The 19,560-nt window shown below is 37.8% G+C and overlaps 1 protein-coding gene across 2 annotated transcripts in view; it reads right to left on the bottom strand.

Annotated features, from left to right (window-relative positions):
• Positions 1–912: 912 nt before the first annotated feature.
• LRBA (LPS responsive beige-like anchor protein) overlaps positions 913–19,560 on the bottom strand; it is a 402,463-nt gene continuing 383,815 nt past the window's right edge. For both annotated transcript variants that reach the window (XM_062573872.1, XM_062573871.1), the window contains 4 exons: positions 11,912–12,013; positions 10,418–10,614; positions 2,714–2,865; positions 913–2,431 (listed from right to left, as the gene is read on the bottom strand). In XM_062573872.1, the coding sequence (XP_062429856.1) occupies positions 2,341–2,431; positions 2,714–2,865; positions 10,418–10,614; positions 11,912–12,013 (542 nt within the window). In that variant the 3' untranslated portion in view covers positions 913–2,340. The remainder of the gene's footprint in view (positions 2,432–2,713; positions 2,866–10,417; positions 10,615–11,911; positions 12,014–19,560) is intronic.

The following is a 19,560-nucleotide window of genomic DNA, read 5'->3' as shown; positions in this document are numbered from 1 at the left end:
CAGAGCTTTTACAGAGCAGCCTTAAACTATGACACATAAACACCGACGTGCACCATTGCACGTATCAGCTTACCAAAGTCCCCAGGCTGGTTCTACAACGCGGACACTGGCCTGGATCCTGGCTAACTCAGTGTCACGCAGGAAACCTGCGGGGTGACTCACTGCCAGATTCACCCCTACGTTGCAGAGGTCGCACTGGTTTCAGCACCCACCGACTGGCCCGACGCTGGTTTTGCACAGCCAGGACGCAGCCGGTTTCGTAGTTGCCTTTTATTTCTTTTGACCTCCGTTACAGCGCAAGCTAAGGGGACGGCAGTCGCACGGGTCCCTCTCACAGCTCCTAACGCACACGGAAAGCCGCAGCCTCTCTCAGCAGCGCCAGCCTCCCCCGGAGAAAACGCGGCTCCGCGCGCACCGTATCGCCCCGCCGGCGCCGCAGCGCTCGGAGCCGCAAACGCGGGGCCGCTTCCCGGCCAGCCCCGACGGCTCGGCCGCCGCGGCACTCGCCAACGGCCCTTTGCAGAGCGCCGGCCATAAACCCCAGCGAGCAAAACGTCCGCCTGGACTTACCAAGCCGGCAGGAAGCGCGAGCGGCCACGTTCACCAGCTCTCCCTCCGAGCACGGGGCGGGCAGAAGAAAGGCGCCGGCGGCCGGGCCGCAGCAGCTGCCGCTTCTCGAGCTCCATCTGCTCGGGGCAGGTTGGCGCCTCAACGCCCGACGTCCACGCGCCGGGGACGCCCACGGCAGCAGAGCCCGTAGCAGCACCGAGACGGCGGACACAGCACAGGAAACTCGGCCACGGTTGCCTGAACACCAAGAATACTTCTCGATGCATCCAGGAGAGCAGCTACTTTCTCCAGGCTGAAGATGCATCGAATCACAAGAACCCAGTACACTCCGCTGAAGCTCTCAATTACAAATGCCATTTTATTTAATTTCTTCACTTAAACTGAATTTTCTCATTCCAAATCTTTACTTAAAGAGATAGTAGTTAAATGCTTAGAAAACCAGGAACTGCTCTAGGAGGCAGCTCGTGAAATGTATGCATTGATACAGATAAGGAATGCAAATTTCAAGTCAGAGAGCTCACAACATACAAAGAAGATTTTTATGCAATACAGACTTACAAAACAACAACAGTTCTTTTCACTAATGTTTTCACAGAATTCTGCACAGCAATCTTGTAGAAAAGTAGATTTGTGCAACACCAAAATAACTTACTGTTCCTTAGTATAAATTGTTTTTCATTTCCTACGAGAAAGATAATTTAACATGATTGGACGGGATTTGGTGATAGCAAAATATAAAAGATTTTGTGCCATACACAGAAAAGAAGTACGTATGTGCTACAGTATTGTAGGGGCGAGTCTGGGGGAAAAAACGGAAAAGCAGCCTGCAAGTGAGGTGCTTCTGCTGTGGCGCAGAGGCTGTGCGCCTGCCACGTCTGCCTCTTCAGTGCTTTCACAGTCAAACAGCAGAAGTGTGCTTTGGTACTTGCACCTATTTAAAAATACGTGCCTGTATGGGTTGCTAATTCCAGTCCAAACTCTTCAAACAGCCTTTCTGATTTTGAGGAACAATCCACATTTTGGTGTGCTTCAAAGGAGCTATCAGGTAAAAACTAGAAGGATTCACACTTGATGTAACACAAACTCCATTGCTGATTCTCTCTCTCTCAACTGCACAAAACATTCAACTAAAAAAGAACTAATTGTCTAGGTCTAGAAACATGCTCAAATAGTAAAATTGATGGAAACAACTCTTTGTAATGTTTAAAATTACATTAATCATAATTTAAATATTACTACTGATTCCCAGAAACTTCAGTGCTGAAGTAGTACAATCATTTGGAAAATATGAGACAAAGTGTAATAGAGATCATACAGATTAAAATTCCCCACACATCATGATTCATTTCCATTATGGTAAAACCATATATTCTTCGAGGTTATACATAAAGCTTCAGATGGAAAATCTGTTTCTTCATAATATAGCTAGAATGTGAGTTTTAACCATCGTTATTTTAGGTTTCTTTTCATATGTGAATCAAAATAGACTTCTCATTATGACTAAAAATATAGATTTTTAACTACAGAACCCAGCAGCCAGTTTTCTGCTTCTTTGCCCTTCCCCCAAAAAAGTCAAGCAAGGTCTACAAAAATAGCAATTAACTTTAAAAAATAGGTTGCTTCTCCCCACAAATTTAAGTTACATTCAGATGTAATATAGCTATGTATAAGGAACAATGCTGCGACAAGATACCAAGGGAGGCTTGCTATCTTCAGTTGCATTTTGACAGCAGTTGCCCACATCAGTGCTAATCTTGGTCTGTCTCAAGATCAGTATCTGGTTTGATATTCATGATGCCAGCGATTGAAATCATTGTAGAAAACCACTATGCTCCCAGATGCCATGCCAGTCATTATACACCTAAGAAAAGTACAACACCAGATTAGTTAGTGACTCACCTCCTGTTCAGATACGCGAATTAGCACACCAAAGAGGTGTATCAATATAGCCACGAGAATCTGAGGCAACGACCAACCTCCTGTCTAAATATGATGTTAGAAAGAAAATTATTTAAGTGCAGAATTCTTAATATAATCACCAGAATCTTACGCTCCATGAAATATCAAAATCAGAAGTACAAAAAAAATACAATTTAATTGTAATAACACAGTTTGTGAAATTCTTGTGAGACTTTGCTCTAACCTTTGGTCGTACGACAGGGCCATGGATCGGATTCCAGCATCACACCCAGGGTAAGCAAAAAGTTGCTTGAGGTCCCACAGCTGCCAGACCATGACGACTCCGTTGTCCCCTCCGGTAAGCAAATACTGCCCGTCTCGACTTAGCTGGATCGCCTAAGTGGAAATCACACGGACATTTATATCAGATAAACATGTTCCTTCAGTTCCCCCTCTTTTGCTGTCATTAAATGCTTCATTGACAGTTGTATGTCTAAGGAGACTTGATCTTAATACAAGCTTTTGAGAAAACGTTATGTTACTCTATATAGCAACAGAATTATTGTTGTTATGCTCAGTTAGATGGCACTAACTAAGTTTTACCTCCTCTATGATCTATTCCAAAGATCTAATATGAGATCAGCTGAAGAAATTTACTCTTTTGATCAGCTAGATTTACGAGAGCCAGTAGCACTGGCATTAAAATATAGCACATCACATTCTCCTAAATGTCTTTAATACCAGCCTAGCAGAAACTGTCCTCGTGTTTCTCTCTGGCCTGGGGCTGCATGAAGGAAGGAACTGAAATGTAAAAAATACCAGAGTGAATTTAGACCAGCATTATGAGATTCCTGCTCAAGTTTAACTAGATCATGATCCACCCCTATTCATAGGGACTGTCTTTCCTCTCATCATCCTTCCTAAAACTGCCTGTGACAAATTCAGTGGTTTACACCCTGGTTTTGTTTGGGTCATGGGGACCGATAGCAGAATTACATTTATAATCTTAGTTTCTCCATTCAGTTATATATGAACTTTATTTATATCTGCTGTGGAAGTGGCTCTGGGACTTATCTCCTACTGGTATAGCAAAGCCTTTCCCCAAACCAGCTGCTTCAGCAGTCAAAACTGATCTTTTGTTTGGGATCCAGATCTTGGAGAAAGATCAGAAATTATACGTTTTCACAGTGAAGTACGAGTTTGGTACGGGGGCAAAGCAGTGCCACTGTGCTCTCAGGGACCTTCCTCATGACACTCAACATTAGGTTTGTTTCCTTCTAGCTGCCGCTGCGCACTGAGACAGCAATTTCCACAAACTGTTAATGGTGACTCCAAGATAGTGTCCCCTGCATTGACCAATTGCAAGTTCAGCAGCATATAGATACAGTCTAGATGATTTTTTTCCCCTCTTCAGATTATCTTACATTTAGCTAATAAATACAATGTTTTCTATTTATCTATTTTTATATATACACAAGGTTTCAGAAGCTCTATGAATATAAACCGAGTTCTGAATCTGGTCACTTAGATTCATGAGATCTTTCTGGGGTTCCTCCACATCAGTTCAGAATTTAACTACACCAAAACAGTTACAAACCACAGATTTCATTGCATGCTCTTTTTTCCTACGTAACCAATGAAAATGTTGAATAAAACTAATTTGCAGTCACCAGTCCCCAGAGGACCCTAATACTGACTTTTCTCCCAATAATACCAAGGGGTTACAAATCTTTTCAGTAACAGTCTTGGCAAATATTATTATAATAACTGTAAAAAGTACAAAACTTACTTTGAAAGGAAGGCCCTGCCTGCTTCTGTGCATGAAAGCAACTTAGGCAGCAGAGGACATGAGGCCCTGATTTCATAGCCTCGTCCTTCAACTATTTGGGAAAACTGAAGGCACACAAAATCCCTCAGACTATTATTTTGAAAAAGAGTCTATTTTCTAGACAACAGTAATGAATATAACCAACACATAAGCATACTTAGGGCCATCTGAAGAGACTTAAAGTTCTAAACCTTTTGAAGTATTTTCTTTAAGACATAAATACAAAGGATAGCACAATATGAAAGCTGATACTCTGCTGAGATGATCTATGAAACAAGCTTCTCTGCGGGAAATGAGTCATTTAAATTCGTATTTATACTAAAACAAGTCATATATATATATATATATATATCAGACATACATTTCTAGGGTAAAGGAGGCTTTAGTCTTCTTATTAGACCTCACTATGCACCATATGTTTCTGTGTCATTAGCACATACATCTTGATCATGCATCTTAACTTGGTATTTCATGCCTGCGAGTCTTACGTTGGCAACTTGATTAATATGAGACAAATGCTCATTTTGTTCTTTTTGCTATTGTTTATTTTAATGGGTCATTCTAAGTTTCTGGCTTTTCTAAATCAAATTAAATTCCACCATGTGGAAGACATCAGCATGAGCCACCAGGAGGACTGAGACCTTTGAAACTACTGTACAGACCTTTATTAGTAGTTTCTCTAAACCCAAACCTATTCCTATATTCTCTCCTCCTGGTTACAGATGCCTCTTTTCAGTTCTCTTCCTGACTCTCGCTCCCCAGCTTAACTTCTGTTGTCCCCTTCTCTGCCCTCTACTTCGCCTACTTTTGTTTTTGCATGCGATACTCTGCACAGCCATAGGCTGTCCTCATCTTCATTTGTGCACACAGGAGGGTCAGAAATACTGTGCTAGCTGCTTCCAAATTATTTGCTGGTATCAAAAAGAAAGAAAGAGACTCTGCTGCCATTAAGCAGTATTATCCAGTACTTCAGCTCAGCCCTGCTGCTCCTGATCCTACCTTATCTGCCACTCCATTGCTCCTAACTCCAGTTCTTGTTTTCTAATCCCCCGCTGTTTTCTGCCTTGTCTTGTCTTCTCCCAGTCTTTGACAAGTTTCTACATCTCCATCTCTACTTCTCTGTTCCCACTGCTCTTGTGACAACACACCTCTTTCTTCCTGTCTTTGGTTCTAGCCTCCTTTCTCCTCTGCTTTCCATCAGGCTCTTCCTCATCCTCCTCCTCCGGGATCACGCCACCGCATTGCTCCCTGTGGCACTTACATGCACCTCGCTGGTGAGGGTGCTCGTTGCAGGGAAACCCTGCAACTCCTGCGTCCCGGGGCTGCAGCGGTTCAGCACAGACCACAGCTAACACACACTCAGCGTCATCTACAGAACGCATCTAACCTGAGACTTTTCAAAGATCTGTGAATCAGCTAAATTTGGGCAGCTTTTCCACAAAACATGTCCTTCACACCAGCACTAACTCATGATAAACATCCACTTCCCAAGCCAAGGCAGGGAGCCACAAAAGCTTTCCAGGAGCTCGCCGTAAGCATGCAGGAAGTTCAGAGCAATGGCTTGTACAGTCCAAGCTCGTACTACACGTGGACTGATCCATTTCAACTGAAACACAGGCAAGGCAATTGCCTCAAGATTATATTCTGCAATCAGAATACTAGCTCAAAGATTTTAATTTAGGAATTCAGGAAATAGTAGAAACAACTGATGACTGGTCTTGCACTCATAGTTCTCTGTGCTGAAGTCTGCAAATGTTGTGGCACTTAAATCTCTGCTTCTACATTTTTTTTAATATGCAGAACTTGTAACATGCTGTGCTTTTAAATTCCTCAGGAAGAGGAAGTTGTTGGTTTTTTAATAGACAGAATTTATAGAGCATGCATCACAAAAATGGGGGAAATTAAAATATAAAATGTTGCATTCGTGCAACATTAAAGTATTTCTACAGACCGCTGACAAGTTTAGAAACCAAAATATACAGTCTGTGTTAGAGACTGCCTCATGAACAGCCATAATTAAGCCAGTCACACTGCAGATCTGTATTTTGGATATTGCTATACACTACTGCTACAATGCTGAATATATACTTTAAGAATTACATAATATACAACACATATAGTAAGACAAGAGTTTCTATAGGTGACATTATCAATTTTGAATGTTTACTGTAACAACTCTCAAGTTATTAGAATGAATCACATTGCTAAACATTTATTTCATACAATAATTTTGAGTATAATTGAAATATAAAAATTACTGTAAACAAAATACTGTGATAATACTGGAAAAAAACATGATAAACCTATTTCAACTGTGTTTTGAGTTAAGACAACAACAAATACACATAGATTTAGAAAAAATAATGCAGAATATGGAGTTTTTTCAATCACATGCAACTACAGAAAAACTGAACACTAACCTATTATAGACTGAAGCTCCTCCAGAACGACAATGAAAAAATGTTCCAGCCATAAATTGTTTCTATCATCCCATAAAAATATGATAAGCACCTCCCAAAGCACAACCCCAAGGACCTTGAAGACTAATTTAGAGACACTAACAAAAGTCAATAAATAGGGGTAGAAACAGACTAAGACAGTGAAAATTATCTAAAACTATGTATGCACTGAGTAGATGATCATGAGATCTAACATACCACATACAATTACTAAAAAGATTATTCATTAGAAGCAAAATCAATATAATTTTTTTTCTCTACAGAAATGGCAATCTCCTAAGGGTATTTTCAAATTGAAATGAAGACCATGACAAATAATTATTTGCTACACTTATAAAATTCAGCTGATGAAAATCCATTAACCTTACGGTCATGGTTCACTTGAGTTTTATACTTGAGGCTTTTACTGGAGAAATGCTATATTAAAAGGCAAATTAAAGCCATTAATCTTTAACTCTTCCGCTACCTGCAAAATTCAATGATTTTTGTGATCTCTTGATTAAATAAAAAATAGGCTTTGAACCTTTGCTAATACCTATGCAATTTTACTAAGTCATTGGCTTGTCGAGATGACATGTTGATATATTTATTTTATTATTTATATATAAATATCTCACCGTTTGCCTTCCTATACATATGAAAGAATGAATGAATCAAAGAAAAACGTCACCCTGTCAAAATTTCAGTTTCATGACATGCACTTCAAGATTTTAACAAACTGAAGGATGCTTGTACTCCAGCTGCTCTAGAAGATGACATGAATAGATTTTCCCGTTCTGCTTTTCCCCAGCGTAGTTTTTCTAGAAGTCTGCTAGGTATGAAGCTGAAACAACTCCTCAGCTGATCTTCCTCCCAGCATAAGGTTCAGACTCTCACACAATCCCCAGAGCACACAACTTCAGCAAGGCTCTACAAGCTGCACTTCTGACTTGTATTTCCTCGGAAAGTGGCTAAACTTTGCACAAACCCGTTACCAGCCCAGCCCTTAGAAAAGCAGTGCTGCATAGAGAGGCAGAGCTGACACCGCGACAGCACCGGCTTACAGCAACAAGAGCCTTGTGGGCACTTCCACATTTCAAAACAGACTCAGGAAAGGAAAATAAATTGGTTCCTCTGGGTGAAACAACATACAGTCTTTGTTTAGGGTAAAATAACTTCACTTCTCAGAACAAGCAGACTATTTAGAGTTAAGTTATTCATTAAGATATCTAAACATTACATGGTAGACATACTGTGATATGCCTAAACTCTACTGAGCAATACAGTATTTAAACAAAAACAGGTGGAAGGCACTGATTAGACTTTGGATTTGCCCAGACATTCTGAAATTTTAGCAGCTTTCTTGCACAAGACTACAAGAAAGAAAATGAGACTGTTTTTCCAAACTTCATTATTGTAAACTGCTAGCTTCGTCAATGACATTCTGAAATACCAGTACATAACAACACATGACAATACAAACCACAATTTTACGTTATAGACCCAACACTTGCAGCCTATTCCTTTCTTTTTTAGCCTCCATGAACAAAACCCCATTAAAGGAGTTTGTCAGCACAGCCTGTGGGTAGGTACTACTCATTTTAAATGCTCCTACTTTAATCATGCATTGCCGCTTGCCTTCCAGCATGACATAGTACAGAAGCACTGGGGAAAAAGTTGTAGATTGTTTAAGCCTAAAGCCCAACTGGGACCACTGGGAGAGAGAGAAAACAAAACAAAACAAAACAAAAACAACCCCCTGTACATATGTTAATTCAGGCCTGTGGAGAGCGGGACTTCCATTGCCTCAGGCAACACTCCCAGAGCGTGGGTACTGACTGAAACACTACAGAAATTGTTTTAGCCAGCGAGGGATTTCTAGATATTTTACAGATTTGCTAGCCTAGTTGACAACATAATCACAGCTGAAAGTGACAGATTATCAACGTTATTATTGTAAAAAGAGAAGGAAGAGAAAACACTGTGATGTGTACGCTTAATGGAAAGAGCTGGGATGAAGGGTAGGCTGAAAAACTCAGAAGCACTTGTAAAAGGGCAGCCAAAGGTGCAGTTTCAGAGAACTGGAGATTAAAAATTGAAGCAAGAATCTACATTAGTTTTTAAAAATGGCTTGGGACAGAGATATACACATTCCCACTTCATTTCCCCAACCTCAAATCTGCATTTGCAGCTGCCGTAACATTCAAAGACTGTGTGTCCTCTCATCTCCCGCAGAACAGCGGTCACTGTGGAAGAGACACCTGCACATACAGCTATTTCTGCGTATTCCACAACAATGTATTTAAAAACATCAGGCTGTTGGATTAGCAGAATATAGCACATGTCAGAGTTTTATAATGCTTTAAGCAGAATACATAGAACTACACTGGAGTCCTCGGTGGTAAAGGAGCATTTACTGTTCAGTGCAAGTTATTAAATGCTAGCTCCCATTACGGAAATAATGAAGCTGACATTCTTTGACACATTTTTACTTCTTTGGGGACAAAGTCCATCTTAAGAAATAGTGTGGGTGCAAATTTAATGCTCACAATTCTGTGAAATATGAAAGAATTACAATAAATGTCAATAATTCTGTTAAATGTGCATGAGCAGGAGGAGGTGTTTTTCTCATGAAACAAGTAATTCAAATAAAGGAGAAAGGTTTGGAGAGTTTTCAACTCAAGACATGAGTGGAAATCCCAGCAGCTGAGTTACTGAGTTCTTCCATCAGACTATGAAAGTCAGCTTGAAGGTTTAATAATGTAATATGCAATATGCTAACAAAAACAACCAACCAAAGGCTTCCTTTAGCTTATGTTAAAAATTGCTTCTCACACCAAGAATACTGGTGAGACAGACTGCAACCTCAAGCAGCCAAATGCTAACTCCGCAGTGGGATCTGACTTCATATCTTTGCTGCGTTAAGTTTCTGCTAAATTTGGTCATGCTTTTTCATCCCTTTTCCCGTTTCCATCTCATTCAAGGAAAGTGGGAATGTTTGTAATTCAAGGAAAGTACTCTTTTGACATTTCTGCTCTGCTGTAGCATAGCTGCCAGGTTCTGCTCTGCTTCAAAGGTACTACTTCATGGGAATATCAAAAGAACTGCATTTGTATTATCAAGTAATTTCCACAAAACCATAAGCTTAAAATGCCTCCTGAGTGGTTTTGAACTTGCTCCACGTCTCTTGCAGCAGAAAAAATATGGAACCTAGCTTCCTGAGCAGCAAATACCAGACAAACTTTTAAGGGCTCAAGAGCAGAACTATAGACATATGCCTGTACACTTCCTCAGCACAGCACATGCTATTTCAAGCTAAGATGAAGGAATAAAAAGACACAGATGCCAAAATGGGAAAGCCAAGATCCAAAATAGCATGTCCAACTGCTTTCTGCCTTCCAGATTCAAAAGCGAAGAAGCAGACTGCATACTCCTGAACAATTTGTAATATTTGTATCCTTCACTTCAGGGAAATGCCTACATGATATTCCTTCCCATATAAACTAAAAATAATCTTATTAAGAGTACCTGCCACTCTTAACAAAAATTTTTTCAAAACATTGCTGCTACGCTCTAGTACTACGTATTTTTATGGCCTGGCTACAAAAAGAAGCTCAATACAACTCCAAAACTGATGGTTTTTGTAGCTTACAGTCCTTAGCACACATTTGCATGCACTCACCTTTATGTTGTCATCTGTTTCCATAGTGGCTTGAAGTTTCCCATTCACACTGAATACACAGAAGAGGCCGTTTTCATAATATATGACACAGTGGCCTTCTCTTGAAGCCTGAATAAGTTTTGGTCTCAGGCAGTTTTCAGGACCTTCTAATGTCCTCAGTAGATCTCCATTCATAGAATGTATGAGACATGGTCCTTCTAATGAGACAGAATAAAAGTTACTAAGTCTACTTAGTAAGTCTAATCATTGACTTAGAAGTTCATTTAAAGACATCCTATATCAAACAGTAAGTAATAGCTTCTTAAGTAATTACTATTATAATACATTAATACATTATACTCACTTGTATCATATTTAAGTGGAAAGCTTATGAACTTAAGGGTGCCAGAGAATGAGGTGAATAGCTTATCCCTTTAAAGTTTGTATTAAGAGTATTTAGAGCACCTAACAAAGTTAGTTAGAGACCTAATAAAGATTTTCTTTTGTATATTTCCCTTTAAAATTGGTAGTAGTTAATTTTAAGTGCAGAAAAATAAATATATTTACTATTTTGAATCCTAAAATAAGATTTTCAGAATATGAAGACACATATATGTAAGTGTAATGAATTTACAGATGCATGTACTCTGAAAGTGCTTATTCTCACATATATTCTTAATAAAGATTTTAACTCACATATGATCAACTAAATACGTGCTTCTAATAAATTTGGCCAAATTCCTGATTTGCATGTAAGCCACAAGTGTTCACATGCGTAAAACAGAAACACACCTAGATGCATACAGAAAGTACATTCAACTTTGAAAAGGTGTCTCGAACTAGGTACCTTGGAAACACTGAAGGAGAAAGAGCCTAATTCTAAGAAATTTCCAATTTAAAAATAACTGAAGACCAGCAAAAGAGGAAAATAAAATAAACAGTATCTGTGCAATCAATAGCATTTTTTATAAGCTGCCTTGCAAATGCAGGTTTTTGATGAGAACACAAATGTGGTATAGCTCTGGAGGTAAACTCAAAAAAGCCTGAACAGAATTACTACCAATTTTAGTGGGGAGCATGTATGTGCCCTTCATCAAAGAAACAGAACAGTACATTCTCGTTCTCTTTAAACTAATTCTTGCTTTTATTTCTGAGAAGTTATCCATAACAAAAGCAAATCCAACTGCAGTAATACATTCCTGACCATCCTGGCAATCAAGGGTTGCATCCAACTGTATGCTACATGCAATTAGGCTGCATAAACAAACAAAAGCTAAAACAGGGAAACTGATGTGGTTGCCTAATGATCTGCTTTTTCTCCTGGATGTCTGAATATCCCTCAGTTTTAACATGTTTAAAAAGAGGTTTCAAATTCACTCAAATTCTGCAGAAATTAAAACAAGCTTAAAAATATAATCAACACAAAGTAAATAAATTCTATTACCTGAGAATACATTCATTTTTGCATTAGCTCTATAGCTTAATGAGTCAAAAAAGAGACAACAGCTTCCTTACCTTTTGAACCACTTATTACCAAGCCAAGTTCAGCACAAACGGTAGCACAAGTGATTTCATAGTCATGTCCTGTCAAAACAGCTCGAGGAGTTGCAAAATCACCTTCAGTGAAAAAACAATAAAAGCAGTCCTTGGTTACAATCCATTTCAAACTCCATGCTCTCCACCACTGAAGCATCTTCAGTTTGCTGGCTCTTTGAGCTTACCTTCTCTGTAAATCATTTCTATGATCGTTTGCAGACAGTCGGTCTGCACTCTTATCTGCACCATACAGCAGCAGTTTGCTATAGGAATTCAGCCTGTGCATTTACTAACAGACATTCATACAAAAGCTGGGTATGTAGGACAACTTGGAGCATATAGATTTCTGTTTTCCCCTCCTTCCATCTCCCCCTCCACTCTTTTTTTTTTTTTTTTTTTTGGTGCAAGGAGAGATCTAAGTCAGTTACTACCTTTTACTATAATAAGCATAACTAAACACAAATGTCTCTACAAAAGTACTCAAAGGAAACATCTACAAGGCCCCCAGATGAAGCAAAATATCCACTGGCTGATTTCATTTTAATCTAATGACAGTGTTGAAACTTCACTATGATGTCGGAGTCCTTTGTAAAAAGTGGAGCTTGGAACATTCAATATGAATTTTGGATGAGTTTTCAAAATCAAAGACCCCAAACCCAACATTAATTACTGTTGTTCCTATTAGACAGATCCCTGCAAAAAGAACAAACAAAACAGTATTTCCCAGAGTTTCTCTTTGCCACCAAATGTATTTGGATACCATAATGAAAGGCAAGTTATGCAACTGGCACATCTGAATGAACAGAATTTTTTATTCTCCAAGACAAAGACAGAGAAAGAGTAAGCATATGCTATAAATCTTTTTAAATAGTTCTGTACCTTCACTCGCAGCTCATTCCCTGGATCACCCATCTTGAGAGTGCTAGCATTTCATCGAAAGCACAATGTTATTTTTGTATTACCATATAATTATTTTATTCATAGCATTTTATGAAGCATTAAAACTCTAAAGAATGCATGTCTGGCAATGTTATGTAGCTGCAAAAGGGATTAAGCAAGTTTGTAAGCAGCAGGAAACACTTTCACTTAAAAATAAATGATGCTATGACTTCTGTGAAATGTCAACAAGGCAGTAAAAGTAGTGGTAAAAACACACTATTTTACTTCAAAAATCTGATTAATTTGTCTGTATAGAGCCACCACAGTACTAGTAATTCTAGTATTGTGTCTTATTAGAAATTACATAAAATAATAAAACATTTAACTACCCAGATCTTGCATAGGTGCAGTGAGAAACTTTTAGGGAGAAGAAATGCAGATTTGGGCTTGCATAAATCAAGGTTTAGCTTACACTAATACTTTACATTCTTTACTCAGACCATTTTCACCAATTCCCAGAATGTCCATGTAGCTGTCATGTTCAAATGGTCTTTTAGAAAAGGTCATAATCTACGATCCAGTATCAAATAAGGGATTTTGATTTTTGAAATTTATTTCTACAATAACTGCTACAATTTATAATTTATATCTACAATACAAAATTTTGAAGAGTAAATAAATCTATTTCTTCTTGACTATATATATAAGCATGTAGTTTTACATGTATTTATGTATGTGTGTATGTATGTAGAAGCATTTTAAATCTGAAAATGTTTTGGAGCAACTCAGTGAATAGTCTCTAATCTCTTAATAAATAATCACTAAAAGCTACGGCTTTTGTTTCATATAATGTTTGGCAAAACACACTCAAACTCAGGAAGTATGGCAGACAGTTCAGAAGGAAAGAAAACCCCCCAACAAATTGGAAGCATAAGGGTAGACGTACGACCGCTAGGTACTTCTCAGGTAACTGATTCCACTAAACGCTCACGTTAGAGACAGTTTGCGCTATTGAACTTTTCTCACCTAAACGTGGGACAGGCACTTCTGAAGATATTTAAAAATAATGTGTAGACCATCCACAAATTTGCAAAGTTTTAGGGAAAACTCTAACAGTAACCGTAACTGCCTTCTTATCCAGTAACAATTTATTTTTTGACTCAATTCTTTCTCCCTGTTGTCCCTAAACCATAAAACAAGAGGCAGTTTTATGCATTTAAGGCTTCTGTTAGATTGTTTTCTTTTAATTGAGATACCTACATTAGCCAGGTTCTGGAGTTCTGATTTTATTATTTTGTTTTGCTTTCAGAAATCAGCAAGTTCTTAATCTAATTGTATTCTATACATGTTAATGAAAAACTGTAGGTTTAAAACTTTAGAATCAGAGTAGTTTTAAATATACAATATTGTATTGGAGGTAATTAATGTAAGATGTATGTACAGGACCTGTAAGAATCCATTTGCCATGCAAATAAATTATTAAGAGGTGCAGATAAACAAAATTCTCATAGTACACTTATTGTTTTACAGCAACTAAATTCCTATAGGCTTTCCCTACTTTAGGCTGTAAGTAAATATACACACACAATACGTACACACACAACATGTTGCTTGTAAAATAAAAGATATAAATTGAGCATATATATTGATCATAGTCCACAGAGAATTAAATTTTTGTAAATAGTGTTGTATTTTCTGATTTAGACTTGATTTCAAACATAATAGAATTAAGTCTATAGGTGGTCAGGTCAGCCTTTCATAAATTGTATCAGCTGTTTACTAAATTATTTTCATTCTAAAGAAATACTTCAAAGTAAAAATGGAATAAAAGAAATCTGAAGAGAATCTTTAAAGAAATTAGGAATTAGGAAATTAGTACTGAATAAATACTGTAAAACATAAGTCCTGTGAAAAGTCAGGCTGACTCCTTTGATAAGAATGTCAAGTACTCAGGGGTTTCCAAGCCTCTGATTTGCCAAATAATGGGGTCAACTTAAAAGCTGGTCGTAGAGCAGAACAGACTTCTTTAAAAGCTTTTACACTGTTATTGCTTCAGAAGATTGTCATGGTTTTCAATAATGCAAAGAGAAAATTTTATTTTGTAGCTGGTTTAAGGGGCACCACTTCAAACTTTTCTAAATTGTTTTAGGGAACAGGCTTGCAGACCTTTTGAAACGCTGGGGAAGTGACTTCAAAGGGAAGCGAGTCTTTGTCCGTTAAGCAGGTTTACGACCACTGATGCAAACCCTAACTAAGGGCTGAAAAGAATACTCAGTGCATCTTTATGGAGATCCTTAGGGAAGATGAACAAGTCAAATGAGATTAAAGACAGTTCAAATCCTAGCTCTAATAACCAGGACACAACAGTTTTACAGATGTGCTTTTCTCAGCACACATATATGCGCACGTATACAATAATATCCTTAATGTATACCATTGCTGGATTGCTACTTGAACGCTCTAAGAACCTTAATGCCACCTTCGCATTGCAACAAATGTAGCCAATGATTTAGGCAAGTCACAGGACATATATGTAAAAGTTACTTCCCAGTAATGGACAGAATACTTTACAGTAACCACTCAAATTACTTAAAAGAACTCTCCTACATCACAATAAATAATTCCTGCAAAGCTGTTTTCCCATAGAAAATAGCATAAAATATCACTCTTCCTTAAGTGACTAAAGTACATTTTAAATCATAAAACTCAAGCTTCAGAAGATAAAAGAAGAGCACGTGGTATTATGTGAGCTTGTGGTGATGTTTCAGTGAAAAAAACATTAGGTGTTCGGAAACTGCATTTAAAAAGAAATAGTGGGATTATAGAAAAGTTAAAATTTTCTTCTAGTTTAACGATATCCAGAAGACAATACGCCTTACTGGATAACAAGAAATTGTTTAGTATTGCTGGGTCTATCTCCTCTATTTTTTTTTTTTAACTTTTGTGACATTGAAGAATAAAACAGATTTTTAAAAAATTAAATTCATCAGTAAATTCATAAAAATATTATTTTCTATATTAATTACTACTAATAATACATTTTTAATAATTACTAAGCTGTAATCACTTTATTAATTTCTGTGCTCTATGGCATGAGCCAAATATAGGCTTTTAAATAAAGTCCCTGTAATAAGAAATCAAGCTAGAGATAGAGTGAAAAACTTATTTCACAATGAAATATGAGATACTCTTCCTACCATTTCTGCATGAGATAATATTATGCAACACATAAAAAGTAGTATAGTCAATTTTTTAATGTTTTATGCTGAGAAGACAGTTAATTATGATAAGTCGCAGACAGCCAAACAGTAATTTTTAAATTATTATTCCGTGATTGTCAAGGCTGTAGGGCACTTTTAAATGGCAAATTAATTATGTGATTTTATGTCAATATAAAATTCTAATTAAATGAAGCATCAGTTAACCCAACTATCTTTTTACCTACTTCTTGCTAAAATAAATGATTGAGTACTTACTCAAAGTACAAACCAAACAAAATGATGTGTGTAAGATAAGTCTTCTAAAAATCATTTTTCAAATATCCCTGGTTTTGAAGTTTCTTTGACAAAAATTGAAGAAAATAATAATAGATTTTAAATAGAATTGAGAAGTAGAAATGTACTTACAGAACATATGACATATGGACACAGGTACTCTTTCAGCAAAACATAAGTAAATCAAGAAACTATCTAATTTACTGCTAGGTTTCCCTGTTGATTATATATCAAGTTTTGCAGTTTAATTACTTCAAAGTCATTACTGTCAAGTATTATATAAACTCTCTATATTAACATTATTTATATATTATACAGTTATAAATTAGACATTTAATAAACAGCAGCACTGGTTAAAATCCATTTCGCTGCTACAGAAAGGGTTGCTCTTTGATGGATGTGAGATCTTACTAAAATGATACTATACAATACTATTGAAGGATTCCTAAAACTTCAGTTCGAATGATCTTTCTTTGTAGCACGCATTTTTATACAATTAAGTGAATATTTCATATTACACAGGAACTTTATTGTTGTCCTGGTTGTCATGTGACACCCCATCAGCATTTCCTCTAATCTCTTCGATCTTTTCTCAAACTGCTTCCCATCCGTTCAAACTTTTAAAAACAAAAAGCGCAATCTTATGCTTAGGTGCAAGCTTGGTTTATGCAAAAAACCTTTACATTGCTATACATTTTCTGCAAAGGGACCATCTTTGAATAAAATATCATTCCATCCCCAGACAAAATCTGAAAATATAAGTACAAAAGGTGCTATAGTGCTATCAGATTTGCTTAGCAAAGAGACAAATGTTAAATTCATCTTGCAGAATTTGTTCTACTGAACGTAACACAGGCAAGGTTTGCTGTACTCTTCCCCACAGTCGCACTGTGTGAAAAGTGACTCACATTTACTCAGTACTAACACGAGAACAGACTGTTTCTCACACGCATTTTCTCGAGGAGACAGGTTGACGGTGTTTCCAAAACAAGCACGGTAAAGAAAAGGACGAGATTTACCAGGCCTTCGTGAATGGAATATGACCACTCGGATTTCAAACCGGCAGTGATCCCCGGGCCCTGAGCTCCCACACCAGGGGCGACGCGAGGCTCCGGGGAGCGGTTCGCCCTGGCTCGGGATCCATCTGCTCGGAGTCCTGGAAGTCATTCAGAGGCCCCCTCCCACGAACACCGACCTTTCCGAAGCCCCTGGAAAGTATCTGCAGGTGAATATTTTAATATTTGCACCAGCCAGACTTCATAAACTGCGATCAGCTTTGAAGTGTTAAAACACAGTCATTTTTGTCTGAGAATCTTCTAAAAGAAGTTTATGGAGGGGCTTTTGCTTTATTTCTGTTTTTAAAATATTAGCTTTTCTTCATACTTATCCTTTGTGGTTTATATTATAACTACTCCATTCATGGTGAGTCAAAGAAAAGAAATTAAAAGCCCAACAGGAAAAAGGAAAAAAAAAAACATAAAGCAATTATTTCAGTCAGAAATAGCACCTACTGCAGAACTGCAGTGAGATATAATACATCTCTCTAACAATTTGCTGAAACTGAGTTTAATTTGGAACTGAAATACTATTTTACACCTGGGGCAAAGAGGAATCTGAGACGAGAGCTTTCAGATGAGAATTTAGCTCAATTTAGCAGTTTCTGATTTTTCCCCCTATTAAAATAATTTATATCTGTTGAAAATAACAAAAATATATCACTTCAAAATAATACAGTCTACAGCGCATGTGGTGAGAGTCTGTGCTTTAGCTATTTGTTTGCTTTTGTAAATTTAATTTCAAGTCAATGCATCATTTGTGTATTTTATAGATAGACATTTCCCACCTTTTTTAATCAATGTAAGTAGGAGTACACTAGGAATACTTCTGATTACATAATGTATTTTTGCGCTCAGTGAGAAGTGTTTACCTCTGATGCTAGCGTTAATAGAAATTAATTCCAGAAACTCTTACAGGTTAATTTCCTGCCTGAGTCGGAACTATTGTCCTGACCAAACAATCTTTACAGCATTAAAGTTGATCACGAAGATCCGCAAATTATCAGTTCTAGACTACAAATTATTACTTCTTCTGCATTATTCTGCTCTGTCCTATTCGATGCAGCCTTAGAATTGAACGGTAGAGTCATTTCTCCCAGCAACCAAACAAAGTAAATAAATGTGATATATTAGTACATCATTCCGCCACTATGCATATGGTGCACATTAGGGTTGTATTCATTTACCATATGAATATAATTCCTTTTACCACATCAACTATTAGCTACAAGTTGTAAATATAGCATTGTTTTTCCTGGAACTTGAAGGTCTGCATTACATCATGAAGCACTAAATATCCTTATCCTTCTGGAGAATTTCACTTATATAGTTTTAGTGACACCTGAAGTTGCATACTGCCAACGAACCACTATCAAAATTCTTTCTCTATATTTCCAGTCTTAAAATACACACTGATTTCACTTGTGTCTGCATAGTGCTACTACAATAAAATTACAGATACTTCCTCTGATTCACAGTTCTTGAAACAGGTTTTCCCTCAGCCAGTTGAAAATAAGGATACTAAAGATGCTGTGCATAACCCTGGGAGACATACGTCTAGTACAAAAAAAAAAATTTTTTGTATTACACAGAACTTACAAGCTCATCAACAGCAAATCACCGTGACAATTAAAGTATTTTCCAAACCCTCAGCCACTGCAGTCGCAGGTTCTTTTGAATGAAGACTGTGTCCTTCTGTCTTTCTATCAGATGACTTTCTTGGCTTTATATAAATATAGAATTACATTGCTTATACAGCATCATCGGAGATTTCCAAACATACTAGAATTCATCCACCTGTTCGACCTCATCTTTTATCAGTTCACGTATTTGGAGACTCGGACCATCTTTTTTACGTGATTTACAGAGTACTTGGAGGAGTGAGGCCTCAATCTCTTTGAGGTATCAGTGTGCTACAGCTTGAAAAACAGGCACGAGAGTGGCCTTTCAGAGCTGCCCGGCTGAGGGCTCTGCTCCAGGCGCGCGCAGCCGTCCGCAGCACTCGCTGCGCTGGCGCCAGCGCTGCCCCGGCACCACCCCGGGAACGCCCGGCTCAGCCGCGCGGGCACCAGGGCCCGCGTCCGCTAACCTCTCAGGAGGCTTTAGCGGCTAGCACAGAGTAACGCAGCAAACGTTTGGTACAAGGATAGCTGCTGGTTGTTACCCTTTTCAAAACTTTTACAGCCATTTTTCTATGCCT

The sequence above is a fragment of the Rhea pennata genome, chromosome 4 (genome assembly GCF_028389875.1).
Source record: "Rhea pennata isolate bPtePen1 chromosome 4, bPtePen1.pri, whole genome shotgun sequence".
NCBI lineage: Eukaryota > Metazoa > Chordata > Aves > Rheiformes > Rheidae > Rhea > Rhea pennata.
This window is presented reverse-complemented; position numbering and strand designations above follow the sequence as displayed.